At 40.3% G+C, this 22,930-nt stretch overlaps 1 protein-coding gene across 6 annotated transcripts in view; it reads left to right on the top strand.

Moving 5' to 3' along the window:
• Positions 1-3,294: 3,294 nt before the first annotated feature.
• TMEM241 (transmembrane protein 241) overlaps positions 3,295-22,930 on the top strand; it is a 47,063-nt gene continuing 27,427 nt past the window's right edge. For 3 of the 6 annotated variants that reach the window (XM_084507397.1, XM_084507395.1, XM_084507399.1), the window contains exons 1-10: positions 3,295-3,443; positions 4,903-4,949; positions 7,478-7,555; positions 11,589-11,670; positions 14,883-14,960; positions 16,346-16,368; positions 17,507-17,558; positions 18,398-18,446; positions 20,316-20,361; positions 21,314-21,349. In XM_084507397.1, the coding sequence (XP_084363523.1) occupies positions 3,372-3,443; positions 4,903-4,949; positions 7,478-7,555; positions 11,589-11,670; positions 14,883-14,960; positions 16,346-16,368; positions 17,507-17,558; positions 18,398-18,446; positions 20,316-20,361; positions 21,314-21,349 (563 nt within the window). In that variant the 5' untranslated portion in view covers positions 3,295-3,371. Of the gene's footprint in view, positions 3,444-4,902; positions 4,950-7,477; positions 7,556-11,588; positions 11,671-14,882; positions 14,961-16,342; positions 16,369-17,506; positions 17,559-18,397; positions 18,447-20,315; positions 20,362-21,313; positions 21,350-22,930 lie in introns of all 6 variants that reach the window. The other 3 variants (XM_084507396.1, XM_084507394.1, XM_084507398.1) reach the window with 1 other exon arrangement.

The following is a 22,930-nucleotide window of genomic DNA, read 5'->3' as shown; positions in this document are numbered from 1 at the left end:
GCAAACAAATTGATCTGATCCGGACCCCGTAACTCACTGTAAATGCAGAATGAATACAAATGGCTCCTCTGCGATCCTCCGCCTGTTACACCCCCATGGCAAACACAACGTTTACCTGGAAAATCATACGGGGTTAACATGTCCTCCTGTCAGGCCAGGGGCATTTTGCTGCCACACAGCCACCCCCTGTGCCTGCTGGAGCCAGCAGCAAAGCGATGCCCGGCAGCCCCTCAGGACTGGCTCGCTGCTGGCCCTCAGGGGCATGGCCCCAGCCCCTGGATAACCAGGAACCAGCCTGGTTATGAGGTGGGTGAGATAGGAAGGGGTCTCGCAGCCCCCTGTGTGGAGAAGGTCCCCATGATGTGGCTGCCAGGCCAGCCCCAGCAGCTGCCACTTGCCTTGACTCAGGCGTGGAGAATCGGCGTTGCCGGCCAGAGTCCATCTGAGCTGTCATTAGCCACCAGCGACGATGTCGGGTGTCACAATCACCAAGGCGACCTGTTGACAACCACTGAGGCTGGAAGTCCTCAAAAAAACAAACAAACACCAAAAAAAAATAACATTAATAATGACTTAATATTCTTATGTCTTTTATTCCACTTTTATTTTTCGGAAATAAGTGTTTTTCACATTCTTCAGTTCTGCAGTCTAATAAAGGAATCAAAGCCCTCCTCAAATGAATATGACATGGTTGAGGCCTCGATCCCATGACCCCTTAAATGAATGGATCAAGCTTTGAACTAAATTGCACAAAGAAATGCTATGTGAAATCACACGTAAACAAAATCATTTGCCACACATTCACATCTCCTGGAAAAAAATAAATAAAATAAAATAAAATAAAATAAAATAAAATAAAATAAAATAAAATAAAATAAAATAAAATAAAATAAAATAAAAAAGTTAAAATCTAGATAGACCAGAAACTTCCCTTCATGCTACTCAAAACATTTCTAAAGCTGTTTAGCAACTACTGAATATGTAACTCAAGTTAGTTATGATAAACAACATTGGCAGCATTTTTTATCTTCATTCTTTATCCCACGCTTTAAATGATTTACAGTAGTTCAAATCTGCCTCTGCAGTTTTCTCTAGGAAAACACATCTTTGCCCAAATCTCCTAGTTTTAATAAAAAACACCTCAAGAAACATGAAGAGAGATATCAATGTAATATTTTGTATGAAAACTACACTCCACTAAATTAAAAAGTAAAAGTTATTCTTCTCACACGCTTACATCAGTCTTTGTAGATCCAAGTAAGCTTTTCTTATTCTTTCTTAAAGCCTTACAGGCTGAATTTATGGCACAATGCAAACGTATTTGTCTGCTTACTGATTTTCAGAGCTCTTGAACACAAGATCTGTGAAACGCTTTATCATCTACACAATCATGTCCATTGCATCTGTTACTGTGGCATGTGAGAGATCACTGCTGTCCAGGATGGACCAAACCTTTCAGCACAAGAAATCAGATGTCTCTTTCAGGTCAGCTCCTTACAAACCACACAGGATTGCGTTTCATGGACCAAAGTGTTTGCATTTGTCTTGGAGCAGTGGGGGCTGTGAGGCCCTTGAGCTCTGACTTTGCCTTTCGAGGCTCAACTTAGCAGGTTAGACGGGCTCATACCATGGGGCGGATTTGCCCTTGCTCTACCTGTTAGTTTCCCTTCTCCCTCTCCAATTTAGGCCATGCTCACCACTCCCTTATTTGTGCTGCTTTCTTCAAAAACAGGGTGCACATGTACAGAGAGACCCTGTACTTTGCATTACGTGAGCAAAGTCAAGATGAGAACAGCACAGGTAGGGCACTGCTGATCAGGCAAGAGCACGGCTGACCTGTGATGTGATACAAGAACGCCCAGGATTAGGTAGGACACGTCATCCACTGCTTCTCTGCCTCCCTGGGGTATTTATACTTTACACGTCACCGCTGTGCATAAGTACTGCTGTAAAATCTAGTTGTTTGCAATTATTTGCTACTTTTTTTTTTTTTCCTCTAGGTAAGTTCACTAAATGAGTATCTCCCAACAGTGTAAGTTAAGCAATACAGGCTACAGTTTGTGAAATGACTTACCGTTAAATATCTCGAGCTGCCGAAGGCAGAGAACACACAAATATCTCACATTGAGCATTCACATAATGTATTTTACCATAAAGCTTGTCATTGAACAAACATAGTGTTCAAATATTACAGCTAAAATTAAATACAAAGGAAGAAATGTATGCTTGTTAAGATTTTTTTTTTTTTTTTTCCAACAAAATGGCTGTTTTCTTAACTGTTTTCTGGAATGTGTCCTGTAACTGCAGATAGAAGAAACATTATTCTGCTTTTTTCTGGTTTACAATAAAAGAAGTCCCAAAAGATTTGTTAGCTTTTCTTCACTAAAAAGTACCCCAAATGATTAATTTTTCACCACATAAATGAGAAGTCTTTTTTTTTTTTTTTTTTTTTTTTTTCCTATTTTTACTGGAAAGCCACTTGGATATTTAGAAAACTGGAAAGGAAATTTGTGTTGCAAAGTAGGAGTTTTTTGAATATTTCATGTTTGTCAAATCCTCAAGTTAAATTCACAGTAGCGAAAACAGTTTATTTTTTAAAGCAAAAAAAAAATAAAAAATAAAAAATCTTATCACATATTCCCTAAGTACAGATGTTAATTTCTTTTGATGATGCTCTCAGTTTGTCATCACAGGGATGACTACAAACCAAGCAGGTCAAGAACACAAAATGTAATTCTATCTGTAACATGTTGTTGTTGTTGTTTTCCTCAGAAGTTGTGCTTTTCATTCCACACGTAACATTGAAAGAGAAAATCCCACAGATTACACCTCCATTCAGCTTCAATTTAGCCAAACACGGGCAAAAAGGTGATACGTTTAATAGTAGATTTGTAAGTGTGATGTTTGAAGCTGGAAGAAGCGGGGAGCGGAGGCAAATTTTGTCTCTGGGCTGCATCTCTGTGAGCCCAGAGGTGTCACAGAAGGAGTGTATTCCTTAAGTGCAAGGAATGGCAATTATCAGAAGGAAAGTTTGTCGTAATAAGCTTGCAATTTATGTTAGTGCAAAGCAGCGGAGAATACAGAGTGAGGGGTTCTGGTCTCTGCTCGCCGCGCAGTCTCTTCCATTTTGATCCAAGCCTGCGTTTCCTTCTATCCCCGCATCGCTCCGGATGCCATCTACATGAACTCGGGTGCAATTAGGGCCGCTGACACCCGGCTAGCCGAGGAGCCGTGCCTATATTCCCCCTGCGGGGCCCGGCCCCGCTCCGCACCGCCCCGCTCATGGCGGCCTCGCCCCCTTCAGGAGGAGGCGCGGCGGGGAGCGGCCGCTGCCCCGCCATGGCCGCCGCGGGCGGCGGGGCCGGTGCCCGATGTACCTGAAGCGGCCGGCGGGCGGGCTGGCTTTTTGCCTCTTCTACCTGGCGTCCTGCTTCACCAACAAGGTGAGCTGCTCCGCAAGGGGAGCCCGGAGAGACCGGGGAGGCGGCGGTGGCTGAAGCCGGGGCCCCGGGACGCGTGGCGGCCCGGCTCCCGGCCCCTTCGCCTCACAAAATGGGGGGCGAGGGGTGGTAGCGCCGGGCAGCCGTGCTAGGTAGAGGTAGATCGGGGTCCAGAGGTGAAGCAGAGCTCCTAGGAGGAGATATTGCTCCTACTGAATCTGCTGAAGGAGGGGTGTTGGCTGGGGAAACAGAAAGGGGCTGCAGCAGCTGCTGAGCTGCCTCCTGTGTTGGAAAAGATGCTTGGCTTAACTCAGAGGAAGCTGGAAGAGCTTTGATGTAGGGCCTCTGTTTTCAAACTTTTGAGTAGGTTTTAACATAATGAGGCTGAAGATAATCAGAATATACACCTTCCATTTTCCCCAGATGGTAGATAAATGGAAGTGGGGGTATGGGCTTGCACAGTTACGCCTTCCTGATTTAAAAACCAATTGCTGCTTCTGGCAAATCTGTGCCTAACACAACCCCTTGTGAGCCAACGTGCCTTATCTCTGTGTGTATTGATGCCAGTTTCTCAGTAACACGCTGCCACCACCTCTAAAAGTGACTTTGCCAAGCGCTCAGTGCGGTTTTGTCTCTGCTGAAAGCTTTCGGCATCTCGTGTTCATTGACAGCTGCTGCTGGCTCCTGGAGGGAATGGCAGGTCCCTTTCCTTTCTACTGAGGAAGCTCCAGTCGTTCTTCTCCTGTGCACAAATAGCGTCCTTGTTCTTTATCACACGTAGTTGTTAGATCCTGGTTTACATATGGAAAGGCCAATGCATTTCTGTCTCAGAGATGCATATGTATGTGGGGAAAAAACGCAAACATCCATACGCAGGGACCCTAACAAAGCATGCTGAAGCAAAGACACAAAGCCTGCTTCCACATCTGTGCAGTATATTACATCTCCAAAGGGCTTTATGGACTACTTCATGTTTTACACAAAACTGGGTGAGCAGCGTTAGGTACAGATGGATTAATCATCAGGAGAAAATTATCTCAAAGTTAGCGGTCTTAATCCTGCCAAAGCTTGCCTCTGTGGTATGATATGATTTTAACGGACAAGTCCTCGTATCTTTTTGTTCCTGTACGTCCTTTTCCCATTCAGTGCAAGGTGTGCCGCGTGCTCAGCAAGTAAAAGAGCAACTCGGTAGGCATCCTTCTCTCCAGTGTTCAGTGTGTCTGCTCTGTGCCTCACAAACTTCAGTGTCTACTGCCTTCCACAGTGACTGGGGGAACATCCAGCAGTTCTGACACAGGAAAAGAAGTTACAGAGAATGTTCAGACTGTCTCTTATTTTATTTTTTTTTTATGTTTCTCTATTTCAGTAGGGGCTTCTTGTATTTTGTTGCTCTTGTAATTGCTTGTTAATGTTATAGCTCCGTGGATGTTTGACGTCCATTAATTTGGTGTTTGTTTTCCAGTATGTCCTGTCTGTCCTGAAATTTACCTACCCTACCCTTTTTCAAGGGTAAGTACCATTTTAAGAATACAATCGTTTGAAAAATGACTTTAATCGGTAAATGTCCTGCTGTTCCGTGCTGAAGCCAACTTGGGTACTTCATGCCGTTACTGGCTGTTGCTGTCTAGAGAACGAACTTCATGAAATCTTGGTAAAACAGACATTAATTTGTCTTGGTTAACTTTTAAACATAATGATGGTAATGTAATTAGGATATATAGACCCCATAATTTCTTGTTTTTCATGGAAGTTTTATGCTTTAGCATAGAAAAGTAGTAATCATAGTATAGCCCATCTTCATGGGATATGGCTCTCATGGATAACTGGCAGATTTGGTGTATTCTTTTTTTATTGTGCTAGTGAAAACTGACCTTAAACCCATCTTTGGGCATACACAAATACAGTGCTGCTTATTTTCATGCTTGGCATTTGTTGTAGCTGTGTATTAGCTGTGTAGTCCTTATGATACCTTAATGACAGTAATGAAAAATTTAATGCTTTGCCAAGTATTCATAGACCATCAGTACTGTTAATAATTTGTGAGACAGTTAGTGAAATTCTCTTCTCTTACATTCAAGACTTCTCCCTTTCGTTCTTTTGAGACACTGGTAAAATCTGCAGATGTTGAATATCTTTAATTCCTTTACTGTTGGAAAACATTTTTGCCTGACTTGCAGCTCCAGGGCTGTAGTTGACTCTAGGAATAATTCACCTGGCAATCTCCATTTTCTCTGAGTATACTCAGCTCCATACACAATGAATGCTTCCTTCAGTAAACACACAGGCTCCTGGACAAGGCTTTTAGCATATGGGGAAAGGATCTTGTGTAATGTATGTCAAACATGAGTGTGGAAAGTCAACAGTAAGAAACCATATGCTCAATGACAAGGAATTGCTTCACGGTATCTGTGTTACCACAGTTACTTCCTTTTTCCTGTTATTTGGAAATGCATCTGAGATGCATCTTAATAATTCTGCTTTTTAAAAGTGACCATTCCTTGAAAATTAAGTGACTCGGGTGTGCTTTCATTTAGTGCTAAGGTAGGTGAATAGAAGGGGCAAGAGTGTTAGGCCCCCTTCATGTCATTACTGTTTGTTGACGTGGCTTTTGTTCCCTCTACAATATAAGAGAATATGACAGTAGTGCTGAGGATAGGAAATTATTACAAGCTTCAAATTCCGTCCTTCAAAATATGAGATGATATAAAATCCTTCATGTAAAGTTGACGCAAATTCATTGGTGGTTTGGAATATAGAGCATGATCAAGCCTGCAGCAAACAAGAGGGGAATCTGGCTTTTAAGCTCTGAAAAGTCTCGCATCTGAAAAAGGTCAAGTGAGCTGTGATTGCAGTGTTGAACCTTCATCGTATCTTTATGGACAATGTCTGCTCTGACAGCATCTAATTGTAGGTAATGCTGCATATAGCAAACAATTGTCAATTTATGTGTGCATGAAAGATTTTTAAAATAATTGCTTATTGGAGTGAATGGGAATAATCAATAAACCCATTTCTATACCTGTTAATGTGACTTAATGCTGTTGTGCAGTATCTGTCATGTGTTAAATGCTCAAGTATTTTCACCCAAGAAACACCTCTCTGTAAACCACTAGCCTGAAGAAGGAAGCTGATCAGTTATTTTACAGCTTAAAAAAAATGCACTGTGCACCAGTACTCATTTTAACCTGCAGCCATTGCTAAGGCCTCACATGCTACTTCTGTAGTACAGTAAGGCATATCTTTGTGCTAGGATAAATTATTAGATAGGTAAGTTGATTCAGAACATGTGTAATTGTGATTTTCTCTTGGAAAAGGTGTGTAACAGTGTTGTGGTTTATATGCAGTTATCTGTCTGTGAAGATGTTTTCTCTAGATGCTCTGAAGCAGAAGCTCCTGCAGCATAATGATTTGATTGTTGATGACACTTCAGTTGGTGCTTGCTGCACAAGATGCAGGGCAAACATGCCATCCATGTTCTAGGGAGTGTGCAATCTAGGCCCAGCATGAATAACAATGAAAAATCATAAAGCTCATGCTTGAAATCACCAGGACTACACGCTTCGTCCTTGGGGCTTATTGGTTCATCCAGCTGAAGTCAGTCTGAGTTCTGAAATCATGTCGATTTGCTCTAACAATGACAGTTTATGTATGAACAGCTATCTATCTTTTGTCACAAACCTTGCCTCGCTTGCATCTTTAGATTATCATGGTTATAATGACACTATTATGATTGTTAATCTTGTTTTGGGAGAAATGGTAAAATGGGTAACATGACTAAGGTAATCTTGGTAGATGGTCCTTTATAAAACATTTGAAGCATGAGGTTGGAAGCACCAGAGTAATAGGAAAAACTGGAGGAAATAAAGGTCCAGAAAATGAAAGATTCAAAGAGGAATAGTGCCATCCCAGATAACCTGGAGAAATGGTAATAACGGTAGTCCTGGGTGTGCTCTGAGAAGTTTTAGGGATCAAGAAATCATGCTCCACAGAGTTAAAAAAGACAAACAACTTAGAGATAATGTTTGTTTCTCTTTCAGGTGGCAGACGTTAGTCGGTGGACTTCTGCTTCATATCTCCTGGAAGCTGGGCTGGGTGGAAATAAGCTTGTGTTCAAGGTACTGTGGGGTTTTCAGTATCTGATAAATGCTTATTTTCTGTAGTTGTGTTACAGCGTGGTTAAGTTGGTTGTGGAAGTTGCTAACCTGTTAAAAACAAGACTGCGCATGTGTCTGTGCGTTCTGCCTCACAAGGATAGGTGAGGTCTTGTGTTTCAGTCTAATGAATGTTCAAGGACATGCAGTTCAACAGATTACTAATATTAAGTGGATTCAGTTTAACATTTGGTAAGATAATGAAAAAAGGAAGCCATTAGAGAAGACTACAAGCTAATTTATCCAAGCATTTGTCTGCATCTCCTCCCTGGATTATCTTAAAAGTACCGTAAGAGAAACATCAGTAATATCAGTTAAAAGCCCCCTTTCCTAAAATCTAAGTGCTGTGGAGTCAGAAAATCTAATCTGCCTTTTCCTCTGTAAGAGGTGTATGATTCTCATTCATGGGACACACCCTTACGTGTACCTCCTGTATTCATAAATGCACGGCAAGAGTAGCCATTGCAGTGCACAGGGTTGGTATAATAATTAAACTCCAAATTCAAACGTGCTTTGTTGGATTGAGATCATCTTCTTGAACTGAGTGTGGCTCAAATTAGAAGTCACCCAAAATACTGTACTTTGTCAAGATCCTTTCCATACTATGGAATGTGACACATCCTTTGTATTTCACAAAATGTCATGATTTATAAGATGGCTTACCTACAGAAATTGTTGAATCCTCATCACTGGAGATATTAAAAAAAAATATTGAATGACCTGAACAACGTGGCTTAAACCTGAAGCTAGAGTATCAGGCTAGATGACTTCCAGAGTTCACTTCTTTTTTTTAATCAGTGATTCTGTATTAGCAAATGAGAGCTGATAAATTTTCTGTCTGGGATACAAGCAGTTGATTTGCAAAACTGAAGCTACTCATTTAGAATGAAATCTTCTGTGTGTATGTGTGTGAGAAGAACCAGGCTAAGCAATTTTTTTTTTCCTCCTGTGTGCAAGTGACTACATCACCCCTGAAACCTAAGCGAAGTTGTAAATGGGAACAAAATTTAACTTCCTATCTTTTATCTTTCTGTTTAGGTAAAATGATATTGGTGCTGAAAGCTGTCATTGACGCTGGTTGAAGCAGGATTAGGTTCCAATCTTCGCTTTAGTAACAGTTACTGATACATATTGTTATCAGATGCATCTATTGTTCGTGCATGTTTTGTCTCCACAGTACAGAATGAAGGACAAAGGAATACAGCCACCAGTAATGTCCTTTTTCATTCATCCTTTCATCACTAGATGAGAAATTACTTCTGCTTTAAATCAAGAAAGTAAAAAAGTCGAGACGCCACTAGATGTCAGCATACACTAGGGAAACCGATTTAAACAAACCTTGAGAAAGCTTTTTTGTAGTTTTCCAGAAGGTGCATTTTGTATCAGCTGCAGACCAAACGAAATGACCAGAATTCAATGATGTGTTTTAGCTGTAATTCAGCTGAGCACTTAGGTGTGAATTTAAATCTTTCTTCAGAAGAATTAAGTGCATGCTTTGCTGAACTGAACTTGTAGCATAGATCTCCTCTATTTAAAAAAAAACAAAACAAAACAAAACAAAAAAGCAACCCATAGTGCTTCAGAGCTTCTGCCTGCTGTTTCCTCTCAAGGTCCTTTCCCCTGCAAAGATATTCTCCCAGCGGTCTGGAAAGGACATTTTTTTTATCCCCTCTCTTGAAGAATATTGGTCTCTGGATCTATTTTGTGTGTGTACATGTAGGGTATTTAAAACCAATATACCCAGTCATCAGTCTTCTCATACTGGAAATACCAAACTGCTACCCATCTGTGTGTTTCTACAAAGTCTTGAATATTTTTGTTCTGAAGGCTGATCTCGTGCTTTCTGAGCCAGTTCAGGTTATCTCAAAGTATTTCAGAAGAATTATTTTATTACACAGAGATCACTGCCCTTTGTCTGAAGGATATGACAAAGTCAGGAATACTAGCTTCGCAATAAGGCAAATAAAAACAGGTCCTCAGTTCCATTAAACATAATATTTAGAGTAATTTCTCCTTGGTTTTATTTTTTCATATGCTTCTCTTCAGTACTGCAAGAGATGCTGGCTGTCGCTGTTGCTTCTACAGGGTGAATAGTGATTGTCTGCAAAACTTGTATCCAGAAGAACTCAGAGCCTTGCTTAAACCAAAGCTTCAAAGAATGGTTTCAGGGAAACTGCTCGTTGACTTCAGTGGGCTTTGGATCTGGCCCCGCAACCACAAACCCGTCAGTTCTTTCACGTCACTGAGCTCGCCGGCTCTGCACGTACGTGGCTGCATTGCCAGCAAAGGAAACTACCAACTGGTTTGCATGCAGGACAGATCGTTGGTGCTGACACATTACATCAAACATGCACGCATTCTTTTTCGGTCCTGAAATTCCCACTTGGCAGCATAAAACTCTCTTTTCACATCCTGGGAAAAGGATCTGAAGGCCTTTTCCATTGCACTTCACAGTGCTGCACTGGAAATGGAGACATATTTCGCATACCTAGAATTTAATGGTGGGGAACATGAAAGAGCAGCATTTTGATGCTCTAAATGGAAATTCAGTTTTCAGCTTGTGTTCCTTCTTCCCAGCCCTTCATTTTTCTTCTTCCCTTCCTTCTTTCTTGAATTCATGCCCATTCAATTTTTTGGGTGATGTGAAATCGTTGGCAGTGAGGTATGACAGTTTTAAATCCTGGTCTTAGTGAAATTCCAGTTGAATTGTGCTTAGAAGGCACAGATTCTCAATAAAAATGATGATGACAACCGGAGGAAAAAAAAAAACAGCAAATGTTTATGCCAGTAGAAGGACATAAAGACCATGTTTTGTTACACTGTTGTCATTTTTTTTTTAATCAAATATATTGGAAAATTATATAAAGAAAGGAAACATTTTTTTTTTCCTTGTCTTAAAGCTTATAGAAATCCTTGGGCATGATGGATCTTCGTTTAGACTGTTTTTTTTTTTTTTTTTTTACCTTTATTTGTCTGCTTTTTGGTATTTAATGAAGTGTGTTGCTACAGTGGTAACTCTATTTTGACTCTTATATGCTAGTTGGAAGCGTAATCCAAGCTGATGAATTGCAAATAATTTGCCTTAATTTTAAAGAAACAGAATTACGTGTTAAAACTCTGCCTTTAATTCAAGGTTTAGGACGAGTGAATGAAGGTAACATTGTCTTTGGTCCTGGGAAACCTCTGATTTAGTCCTTTAAATTGCTATCGCTTTTTTCCTCCCTTGCTCAAAATCTTATATTATTCTCTCTGAAGTTTACCCCCTACCTGATTCATTTTTTTCCTGAAGTACCGAGATCAAAAAGGGAAGGCTGCAAATTCTGAAGCCCCTTCTCAAAACTGAGACCTGACCCGACTGCCACAACGAAGACTTAACAAAAAACCCACAAAACGCCACCGGATCAATCTGCGATGATTTCATTCCTCCATTAATTGTCAAACTGCCTCTAGGAGTTTGGCTTAGTCAAAGGAGTATCATTAGGAAATCTCAAGAGACAGGCTCCCACAGAGACAATCTGATCTTGAGGAAGGATCTCGTTGTAAATCTGGCTGAGAAACGAATGTGTGGGTGGGCAAGTGTATTTGTACATAGTGAAAATGTGTGCTGTCTGTGCAAGTGCGCCATTTTATGCCTTCATTTGTCAGGTTTTTTTCTTCCTTTTACAGTGTATCAAGGATCTTACTGAAATGGAATTGCTCTCCCTTAAAACCAACAGGAGCAATTGCTATGAAATAATTTTTTTTTTTGGTAGGAGAGCAGCCAAGGAAAAAGGACAAGAAAAGAACTAGCAGAAATCCCGGCTAGCTGGGATTAGATGAAGTGGTTCATTTCTGTCTCAGGGCCTTCTTTAGTAAGTGGGAGGAATATTGAACAATCAGACAATAAATTTAATATGCACACTTTTGAATATATATCTAATATTCCTTGCAAGTAGGTGTTGCTGGCTGCATGTAAGCAGAATGTGGTGAAGTAATGCAATTCTAATTGTTTTCACAGGTCTGAAATCCTGTCATGGCTGCCTGCTTCAGTGCTTTTTGTGGGCATTATTTACGCTGGCTCTAGGGCACTATCTAGATTGGTAAGAAATGCATGAGTAGAAGTCAGTTCATTACTGACTGCCTCGACTTTTTTGAGCAAACAATGTTCCCTTCATACGAGGTGTTTAATGATGTTCTTGGGTTGGGGGGAAAGAAGGGAGGAGGAGTTCAAATAATATGGAATCTGTTAATGGTCCTAGGGCAGCAATCCAGTCCTACAAAGCAGTAATAAAAACCATAAAATACCTTCACCTTTCCGTGGTCTCTCTGACAGTCTGAAGAACTCAGCATCTCTCCAAAATATTCCAGGTTTTGCAGACAGATCCTTGGTAGTCTGAACTGTGCAAACAGGGAAGAAGTTACAGAAATTATTAGCTGTATCTTTGCAAAAGGGTAAATGGGACACGTCTGTGGGAAATGCTTCCAGGAGGAGGATGAAAACTATTTCAGTGAGAGGCTGGCTTTGAGGCTTTACAAGATTTGAGAAAATAAATTGAAAGTCCGGAAGAGATTATGGGAGTGGTTAGAGACATTGGACTGATGATCCATTTCAATCACAATAACCTAGCAAATGTTTATTCAGGGGATATCAAACCTGCTTTCATTGAAGTTGACTGCCTTTTACTTAAGTGAGCCAGTGTTTCTCAAAAAAGTAAACGTGATGTTATTTTTTTTTTTAAAAAGCAATGTTTTACTGCTGTTTCTGCAAGAAATAAGTCTGCAAGACCAGATTCTCCTCTAGTCCTCTTCTGTCATTGCACCTTGGTTTGATTCCAGAGCCAGCTCACTCCTACCAACTCCTAAACCCCAAAAAGGATGAAAAGGGAATTCTTTTTGGACAAGATTCCGCTTGTGGTAAACGTCCTACAAATATCCCAGTGGAGAGGCAGGGCAGAAAGTGGCAGATGGTCTCTGTCCTCTTACCAATGCCGTGGGTCTCATCTTAGACCCCGGTGATCTTTGTTAAAGCCTGGTTGTGTGCTCAGAAGCCGCGTGCCTCCAGATTAGCTCTCTCTCATGGTGACTGCATTTACTTCCTCCTGCTTCCTTGGCAAAGCGACTTCCATGGGGCTTCCCTGGTGCAAACCCAGCGAAGATCTCTAAGGAGAGAGCTGCCTGGAAACAGCGATAAAGCCTCAGCAGCAGCACCTTTTCTGCCTGCTCACCTGGGAGGTGGAGGAGGCCCGAATCGTATCCTCTCTGGCTATTTCTTCTTTCACAGTCCCGTAAATTACATCATTTTCATGCCTTCCCTGCTCCCTGGTCATTCCATAGTGAGATGCACTGGAGTGGCAGAGGGCCTGTGAATGTTTTTTTTTTATTTTTATCCCAAACCAGTCATCAGGAGCATCTCCCATTTCTGCATGGCTTTTTGTTCATGGATGAGGGTTTTGAGGCCTAATTCTGTGGCCATTTTAGGAAGAAAGATGGGTAGATTTAGGCCATAACTAGTATATAGTTCCTTGTACTGGTCCTAAATTCAATACGTGCCAGCTTTATTTGCAGTGACTTTGCCTACAACACTTTTATGACATGATGAGAAGAAAAATGCAGTCTCCCAGTCCTTGTACCAGAACGGCGCGCCTCACAAGTGTACTTGAATGAAGCGGGTTTGTTTCCAAAGTGGAAATTACGTGAACTTTTAGGACCAAATCCAGGGATGCCCACTTTCAAACACTCCTGTGTACTGCCAGGGCTGTAATATAGTCTCTATTTGTGCCTCTCCTGAGGGTCGCTGGCAGTTCTCCTGCCCAAGAGCTCAGGGCTGGAGGAGGGCTGCTTAGCTCCGGACTGTGATGCAGTAGCAGAAGTATGCAGAACTGCGAGGGGAGGTTTGGATGGAGCCTGTTCACCCTGCCTGTCCAACGAGTAAACCTTTCTCTTTGTTAGCGTTAAGTCCACTCACGAATTAAAGAAAGTCACTTCAAAGACGGCAGACATATGGAGAAGGTTAACAGGGCTAGGCAAACTGGAGCCATTCCTGGCTCCGAAACGCACACGGAAGAGCCAAAAGTGGAGCCAAAAGGGGAGAGGGAGGAAAGAAAAACCCAACAAATTGGCTTCACAAAAGGAATAATGTAAATTTTGCTGTCAACTGGCCTTGTGTATGGTTATTTCTTTATAGTTAACTTGTATTTCCTATCGTGTCAGGCTCAGGATGCGTCTGTTAGATAATTCTGCTTTATTGTGCTTAGCTGTCCAGCACCAGGGGTGAGAACTGGTTTTCGGAAAGGGTGAAGCAGGAGCTGACAAATTCATGCTAGTTCTGTTTGTGTGATTTTTTCATTCCTTGCTAATTTAGAGGTGTTAAGAGTTACCTTGGTGAAACTGCTGTGTTTATGGATCCACCCCAGTTGTCATTACGGCTTTCAATGTTTATTTAGTGATCCTTATCCAGCTTTACGGGAAAGAAAAGAAAAATACAGCAAATACAGATTTCTGATCACAAAGTCAAGACAAGGAGGTGCTTGCTGTATGATCCTTACAAGGCAAGGGCATCACTGAGAAATTAACTCATTCTCTACTTGTGATTTAAATACTACCCATAAGAAGGGAAATACTGCTTCCTACAACTGCTTTAGTCTTCAGGTTATCTTAATTGGAGCAGAGAGTTGCTTCTGTCTCGCCTGGCTGAGAGACCATGGATCTGATTTGGAGGAAGTGTTAGGAACCACTAATTCAAGTTGGTTTTGCCCGGGGCGATGGTGTCTTACTCATTATTGTTATCGCTGGGGTTTGTTGCTTAATGATTTCATATTGGGATGGTGGCCAGATGCCTCCTTGGATATAATTTCAGCATCACGCGTGTGTGAACTATTACATTTCCACCCTAATTTCTGGCAGCTCTTCCTAGCAGGAACAGAAAGCAATTGCCGAAAATAATCTTCCTGGTGGTTTTGTTGCTAGGAGTAACACTGTATTCTTAGTACCCGCAGACAGAGAGGGGAAAACTAATGAGAAGGGTTTGCTGTGGAGGCTGTGGGTACAGGAATTGAGAGGCAAAACCCGTGGCAAAGCTTGCAGTGGTAGCTCTGTATGAGCACGCAGACCGAGCACTCAAAAGCGGGAGAAGTGATCGTGCTCTTGGAATGGGACTAAGTCCCTTTTAGGAGACATGATGTGGGTTTTACGATTTAAAAACAAGCAACACAAAACCCTGGGGCAGGTAGCCCTAAGAGGAGCACCCATTCCTATGCCGGTGACTGTTTTGAGTTGATTCAGGCCTTTTTTTTTCTTTTTCTCCCAACGGCAGCCAATTCCAGTGTTCCTCGCCATACAGAACGCGGCAGAAGTCATCACCTGTGGCTTCCAGAAGTTTGTGCAGAAAGAGGTAATTGGTCTATTAATTGAGGTATTCAAGGCACCTCCGGTGATATAACTGCCCTATAACAAAGCACCTCATTTCTTTTTATATAGGCATTACTGCTGAGTGCTTTTCTGCTCTCGCTGTGATAGCAAGTCCCTAATGAGTCCCAGAGAGAGATTTGCTGTTGACAAGTATCTATATCGATGTTTTAATTTCCTCTTTAGTTGATGAAAGACTGCAAGTGCATATTGATGGCTTGATCTGCGTTTCAAAGACTGGCTTGGTCCCATCTCTCTCATGCCATATGTAAGAATTTCATCGTTTGAGCTAAGGGCTGTTCTCCAGCCTCTCATCCCCCAGTCATTTATGAAAACATTGAAGAGAACTGGCCCTAAAATGGAGCCACAGGGAACCCCACTAGTGACTGCTTGCTCACCTAATCTAATTCTGTTTACTGTAACCCTTCGATAGATCACATCTCCACGTGAAATTTTGGACAAACAATGCATTTTTGGATTTCTTTCTGGGTGCTTGAGGATCTGTTCCAATACCTGTTAAAGTATTGGAACAATTGGACAATTCCTGCTTACTTTAATAAGAGAATCTTTTTTTGTCTCTTCAGCTACACTACAGGAGATTTTTCTTTTTAGGCAATGAAATGCTTTTTTAATTGTAAAAGCAGAGAGCTGCTGTGTGAGGTAACACTGGGAAATCACAAAATCATTTCTGCAATGGCCTATGGCTTTCAGTGGAAAGTATCTTCCCTTCATTACCTCTGCTGTGCATGTAGAAGACAAATAAATGGCTGATGTTTGCTATTTGTAACAAGCTGAAGAGGTCTGAAAGGTATAATAAGGTATATCATGGTATGTCCCTGTGGCATATTTCCCTGTTCTAGTGTCCCTGCCAAAATGTTTTTATCTTTGTCTTCTAGCTCACATGCTTGTATTTCATATAAGCATGGATGGATAATGCAAACACGGGTCTTGCTAGGAGTCTTCTGGGGAACAATTTTGGCCCAGGGGATTGGGAAACTCATGAATTTAGACCAAGACTGGTTTGTTTTGAATGATACCTAATTAATTAATGATACTTAATATTTGAGTACATACAAAATGCAGTTTTGGTATACTTCAAGATGTGAGTGAGGATCAGGTATTAAGTTAGCGACTGACTTTAGGTATACTTACTGGTAAATAACCTAAAAATAATTATTAAAAAAGAAAAAGGGAGTAGGCTAATCTGTAATCCTTGTTCTATTTTTTTTTTTTTCAAAATAAATTTGCTAAGCAGTACTCAAACATAACGGGTTGTTGAGTGTTCAGTGGCTTTTTAATGTGTTTGGTGCAGGAAGATCATCTGTGATCACATGGATTAATTTTTTAATCATTTGTTCTTTTCTACAGCAGACCTCTCATCTGAAAGTGTGTAGGTAAGTTTTAAAAACTGCTCAGATTCAGATTCAGACTTGCTTTGGCTCCAGCTTCTGTATTTGTTTCAGACAGTAGCACATCAAAACAATGAAGAATATTAAGACATATTCCTGTAGGCAGTGAGTCTGAATTGCAACAGAAGTAATTAAATGTTTTTGAAACCATTTTTTTAACAATTGCTTAAATAGATCTTTTTTTTTTTTTCTTTTTTTTCTCATTATAAATAATAAAAATAGCTAGAAGGGTAATCTTCCTGAGTAACATAGCAGTGATTGTAAGAATGTTTTTGAAAAGGAGGTGGAAATCAAGTTTGATAATCCAGTGGATAAAACAGTAAGAAAAAGATGATGTGATAGAAAATAGCTAAAAATGCCTTTCCTAAGAAAGAAGAGGTGGGTGACATCCAGCATCATTTTGTTAGCACTGATACACAACCTTCTCAATCTTGGTTGGGCTTCAAAAAGGGGATAAATAGAGAAACAGAAGTTGGCTATACCTGTATTAAAAGTTTCATTCTTCCTGCCTATCCTCTTGAAAAAAGTGTCCTCCGTGCTTTGTAATCTTTAAGCTGTATTTAGAGTGGATGGTTTTGGTTCATATGTTAGTGTGTTTGGAGGCCCTGTCTTCCTACTCCCTCCCTGATGTTCCCATTAGCTGACTGACTTATTTACCGCCTTATTTTCACTACTGGATTATCTTCAAGGACACCAGGTTTTGTTTTGTTTTGTTTTGTTTTAATCGTATTTATTCTGTCTTCTGTGTCCCTGCAAAGCAGGAAAATGAGCTGCAAAAGCAAATATCCACTAGTATTAATAGTGATTGTCGATAGAAATTTTCCACCTGCATTTTCTGTGTAACCTGTAGAAATCCTGACTCAGCCACAGTTTAAGGTTTTGTTTAGTCCAGCTCAACAGACTAGGGGTGTTTTGTGCTGCTTTTCTTATACAACGTTGTTCTGTATTATTATTTATGAAGCGTGTCTGATGTAAAAATTAATTTTGGTGGCAGAAATTGCTTTTTAAATGCATGGAATAAAAATGAAGTAAACAAAGCATTGCTGTAAAATCAAGTGGAAGTGTCCATATTTCACTGGGAGTACAAGCTTTCAGTCTTGTTTTTTTTTTCTCTTTCCCACAGTGTGCTGTTCCTCCTGGTAGCAGCAGTGTGCCTTCCTTTGTTTGACACACAGGTGAGCTCTGTTTTTGTAAAACAGCTCTAGCTTGACCTTGATGTTTGTTCTCATAGAAGGGATGCAGCTTTTACTTGTAAGCTAGGGCAGGATTCCTGCAAAGGAGTTGTAAGTGTGGCCTGTTGCCGTGTTATAATCTTGCTGGTTTTAATGTGCTTGCATCCTGGTAAAAACCTGTGACCAGTGCACACACAGAGCTCTTCAGTGAAGCCAGTACGGAGTAGAAACTTCTGGTGTATAATCCATCTTCCCTGAAAGCAGACATCAAAAATAGGCCAGGTGAATTCCCCTCAAAAATGTTGATTTCTTCCCCATTGATTGAGCACAGTAGGCTCTCTTCATAGACTGTTCTTTCAGGATACTCTGCAGTTCCTGAGAGCCTTGGAGAAAGAGACTGCTTAGCTGCTGGAGAGGCTGAGAGGAGAAAAGAGGCAAGAGAACACTGCTTCCAAGACCTTAGTGGTATTCCTCTGATCCCCACAGCCCTCCCTGACTGCCAATCCAAATGTCCAGGGGCAGCCAGAAGTGAACTTTTCTGCTGAGTGAAAAATGGCTGTGATACAAGAGTAAACAGGCTGGAGTTCATAGTCTCAGGCTGTTTAAAATGGTGGCTATGTCTGAAAGAAACAGAGCTGTCCTCACCAAGGCTGGGAACCTGGGTAATAGGATAGATACCTCGTATATGCCAAATTTCTAAGGGGAGCAGAAAGGACTTGAGTCTTCTCTAGACTTTCTTCTCCTTACTTGTAGCGTAGCTTTGTGAAGCTAACTGCAGGGAAATGGTAATACCTATGTTTACATGAACATGCCTCAATTTACTTAAATGTTCTTTATTGCAGTTTGATCCAAATGGTTATTTCTGGGCCCTAATTCACTTGATCTGCGTTGGTAAGTTTTCTTTTGGAAGGAGATTTCTGAAGAGTAAACATGCTGTAGAAGTGAATCAGCTTTATTGTGAAGTTATTGATATTTACGGGTTTTGATGTAAGAGAATAAAGAAGGTCAGTAAAGAAAGTGCATTCCTTTTATAGCCTTTGTGTTGAAAATAAAGGAATAAGCTAGATACTGCAGTCAGTTAATTGTGGATGAGAAAACACACATACAGTTTTAATCAACACTAAGCCTTTCTGGGAGTTTTTAATGGTTGGCCTCTAAGAGACGCTTCTCTCAGGGGGGAGAAGAAACATGAAGAAAAACAAATAATATCTTTATTGCACACACTCGTTTCATTTAAAAGCCCATAAAAAGTATTCTAAAATATCATGGAATATGCTCCCAGAGGAAGGGTGTTGAAATGTTGGCGTTTTTGATGCAATCATATGCGTTTTTAAAAACAGATAAACAACAACAAAAAAGAGTTGCGTGACCTGTTGGTATTTGTATGTTTAAATTTTTGTCTTTTTCAGGTTAAACATTAATTTGGATAAACAGTAATTCTTCCCTGAAAAGCTAAAAACAGACCTAAAAAACCTGAAGAAAACCTGAGTAGTGTTATTTATAACGTTAAGTTGGATTGTAAGGGATTTGTATTTTGTTCTTAGAACTGCTGTAAGACTGACTCATTCGTATGTTAAGTCTTGTCTGCAAAGTAGGGACGATTCCTTCTTTATTTTGTGTATTCCTATTGTAAATTTTTTAGGTCAGAGGTCATGTGTTTATATCTATTTGTGTCTAAGGAGGTCTAGAGATTGCCTGCGAAAAAAGTTGTGTACAAATAAGAAGTATTACTTTTTCTGTAGGAAATGTCATGTGGTAATTGTTTGCTTACTTAGATAAAACAACAATCTAAGGATTTTTCACTTCAAATACTTGTTTACTATAACTAGTGATGTTCCTGCTTTCTCAATTGTTTCCTTTGTGAAGCGTTGCTAGATCAGAGGTGGAACGCTGCTCAGAACCTCCAGGAGCCCTAATCTGGGTTGTTGAAACGTGTAGGAAGTGACAACATAACATTTATGCTCAAAATGCATCTTTTTTTTTTTTTTTTCATTTTGCTTATTTCTGAGGGAAAGCTGTTTATGTTGCTGTTGAAGTTTTTATGTAATTACGTTTTCTATCAACTAACATAATGATGCTGAGAGAAAGGGAGAACAGGTGAACTGACTTACCACATAATTCAGGTAGAACATAGAGGAAGGACATGTTTAACTTTTCAGCTTGGTTCGAAGAGAAATGGTAAAAGGGAGGAAAAGGTATGGAAGAGGCCTAAAGATTTATAGCCTGAAGCTGTGTTATTCCTTCCTTGAGTGCTTAAAGCCTTTTCCAAAACAGAAATGGGAGCTAACCAAGAGGTGAGTAGGTAAAGATTGCAGAGAGCCTGGACAGCCTGGAGCTGAGAGAACTGCAAAGGGCAAAAATGGCTCAGAACCTACAGCTATAGGAGCCTACATAGATGAACACATCATAGAAGTTACCCAGAAAAATAGTGAAAAATGGGAAGAATGGATTATTCAGCACTTCATTTACACAGACATTTGTGTTTCCCTCCCCATTTTTCAGTTTCCAGGAGCTAGAAGTCATCTCTTTGGAAGGGCTAGCAGAAATGTGTAGCATGAGGGTAATCTGAGGTGATAACACTTTGAAAACCATGAATTTGAAGCGATAGGTTGATTTTATTCACGATTTACTCATCCTTTGTGCTCTGTTGCTAACTGTAATTTGAAGGGCTTCCACAGCTGTCAGTACCAATGACCAGATAAGCTGTTGTTTGTCAGAATGATTGCATCTTATGGTAATTACACATCATTTCAATTGCAGGGGCTTACAAAGTGTTTCACAAGCTATGGAAACCTAGTTCTTTCAGGTATTGTATTTTATTTTTTTTTTAAAGAAGGAGATTGCTATCAAAGAGGGTTGATCTATGTAGCAGTCAGGTAAACTGTAGGATCTCTGCTTTATCGGGATGAACTGGATCACTCTTGGTTAATCATTAATGACTTTTACAAGAGGAGCCTTGTTGTTGATGATCTTAAGAATACCATGCAGTTATTGATATTTATACTGCTAATGCAAACACTGAATTAGTTTTAAACAGTGTGTTATCAAAGGACGATGACTCAGTCCTGGAAAAATATCCCCTCATTACTGGCGCTGGCATGAAGAGGAAATGTTAGTTTCTGTTAGACTTGAAAGCTGCGAGGTTTGTCTGTGTCAGTATCTCCCAACAGCACACAATCTCAAAAGTGTGTAACAGCTGGTGAGTTGCTGCAGGCTGTGAATGTCTGAATAACTTAAAAACCTGGAGACTTTGCAACAAACTTTGTACACTAGACCTGCAAACATACAGCAGTTTTCAAAGCAGGTGCATTGTTCACACGACATGTTCATGGTGTCTATAATCTGCAACTGTCTGTATAGGGAAGGAAGTGTTGCCACTGCATATTAGGTGTATGTGTGCAACATGTGTATAGGATATGAATAAGCTCATTTATTTCAAAACCATTTTCCATTTTTGTTTAAGGGGTCTAAATTTTGGTTAGGCTCACCATATCTTTACTTTCAAGACTCCGATTGGCAGAGTAACAACAGAAATAGTGTGCAAAAGCTGTGTAGATTAGTATGCTGATTAATGTTATGATATTAATAGTTTGTTTATAGTATAATACGTATGCTATATAATTATAACATGTATAATGCAAATATGTTGCAACATTACAGTGTTATAATACTACTTCCTATACTGATCTATTATATCAAGTGAATGGCATTACTAAAAGAACACTTTTTTTTTTTTCCCCTCTCTTCTCCTCTCCTAGTGAATTGGACCAACAGTACATCAATTATGTATTCAGGTAAAATGAATAAGCCTTTGATACACTATTGTTGCTTTTATGTTGTGTATGCCTTCTATTTAACCACGTCTTGTTTAGGAAACTCAGAGCTACCACTACTTAAATGTATTTATTTATCAGGATGTAACTTTAACTGGAAGAATATGGCTTAGCAGCTGCATGTTTTTGGCTCCGGTTGTAGGTGGGCGTGCCAATACACACCTGGGGAGGTAACGAGGTGTTAATTACGAATTTTTAATCACCGTGTGCACAAGTGATCTATCTTTTCCAGAAATAATATTTACTGAGTAACTCCCTGGCAAAACCTCCACCACAGAAAATCAAACTTACACTAAATTGCCAGGGGGAGAGGCAGCGATTATAAAAGTACCACGTGCAAAGAACACGAGCAGTAAGCGATGGTTGAGAGTGCCGTTAGTGCGATTGAGTAACTCAGACCTTTAGCTGTTTTCCTGATTTGGAGATATAAAACTGGCTTGTTATGTTGTAGTTAGTAAAGGAACCTGAGTCACAGACCAGAGTCCCCTGGTTGTTTGTTGTTGTTGTTTTTGTTTCATTTTGTTGTTTCTGGTTTGTTTGTTGTTTTGTTCAAAAAAAAAAAAATAATAATCCTTTAAAGATGCCTGACAGGAACATATCAGGGACACTGGTGTGAGATAGTTGCTTAACTTAGATTCCCATTTATCTTATGAGCATCATCAGCATGACACCGTGTATCTCTGTCTGTCATAGCCCAATCAGATCTTCTATTGCCATAAAAAAGTAATGCAGGCCACTTGGGGTTTGTATGGTTCCAGTGTCTGTTCACCAAGGTCCCATGCATTGACAGTACCTGAACATCAATTTGCTTGAAGTAGGCTCTTGTTTGAAGTCAGTTGTTGTTTCCTATTTAGTGTGAAGTGCAAAGCAAATCAATTTTACTGAAGGGAGGTAGTTGTATTTATTGAACTGTTTCAAAGGATGTTTGTCATGGAGCTTGCAAATGTGCTGCTATGTACAGAGTTAATCCACAAAGTCTGGAATGAAGTATAGCTGTATGTTTAATGTTGAAGTATGAAGGAAGAATCAGTAAACAAGCGGTAAATTCAACTTATTACTATTATTCTTAATTTGTCAGCTGCCTCACTGTGGCTCTCGGTTGTCATTTTAGTTGAAAACTGCATCTGGGCCTGAACCTTTACGTTCAGATTTTGGCTGAAGGTCTCAATTTTGCAGCTTCGATTGAGAAGTGAGATCCGTGTTCCGTATGATGTTAGCTGATGGTATCCTTTGAAGTCTGTGAAGTTGTGTCCAGCAGAGAGCAGGAGTTGCACATTGCATGGAAAGGATGATTATGGATACAGAGGATTTTGAAAAGGAGAAGCTTCTCAACTAAGGAACTGTGAAGTACAGTGGTGTGTATTTAGAAATTAAAATATAAAAAAAAAAAAGCAGAGAGATTGTGCAAGTTGGGAGATGGCTTTTTTAGCATCTCATTAAAAGCAGAACTGTGTTATTAAACCTGGAAATGATTGTTTTATGATCTAAGGGTCTTAAAGGTCAGCATAGCTTGTGAGATGACGGTGCAAAGCAGTTGCTGGA

This window comes from Aythya ferina, assembly GCF_964211825.1.
Source record: "Aythya ferina genome assembly, chromosome: 2".
NCBI lineage: Eukaryota > Metazoa > Chordata > Aves > Anseriformes > Anatidae > Aythya > Aythya ferina.
Note: the sequence above shows the minus strand (reverse complement) of the source record. Positions and strands in the feature narration are given on the sequence as shown.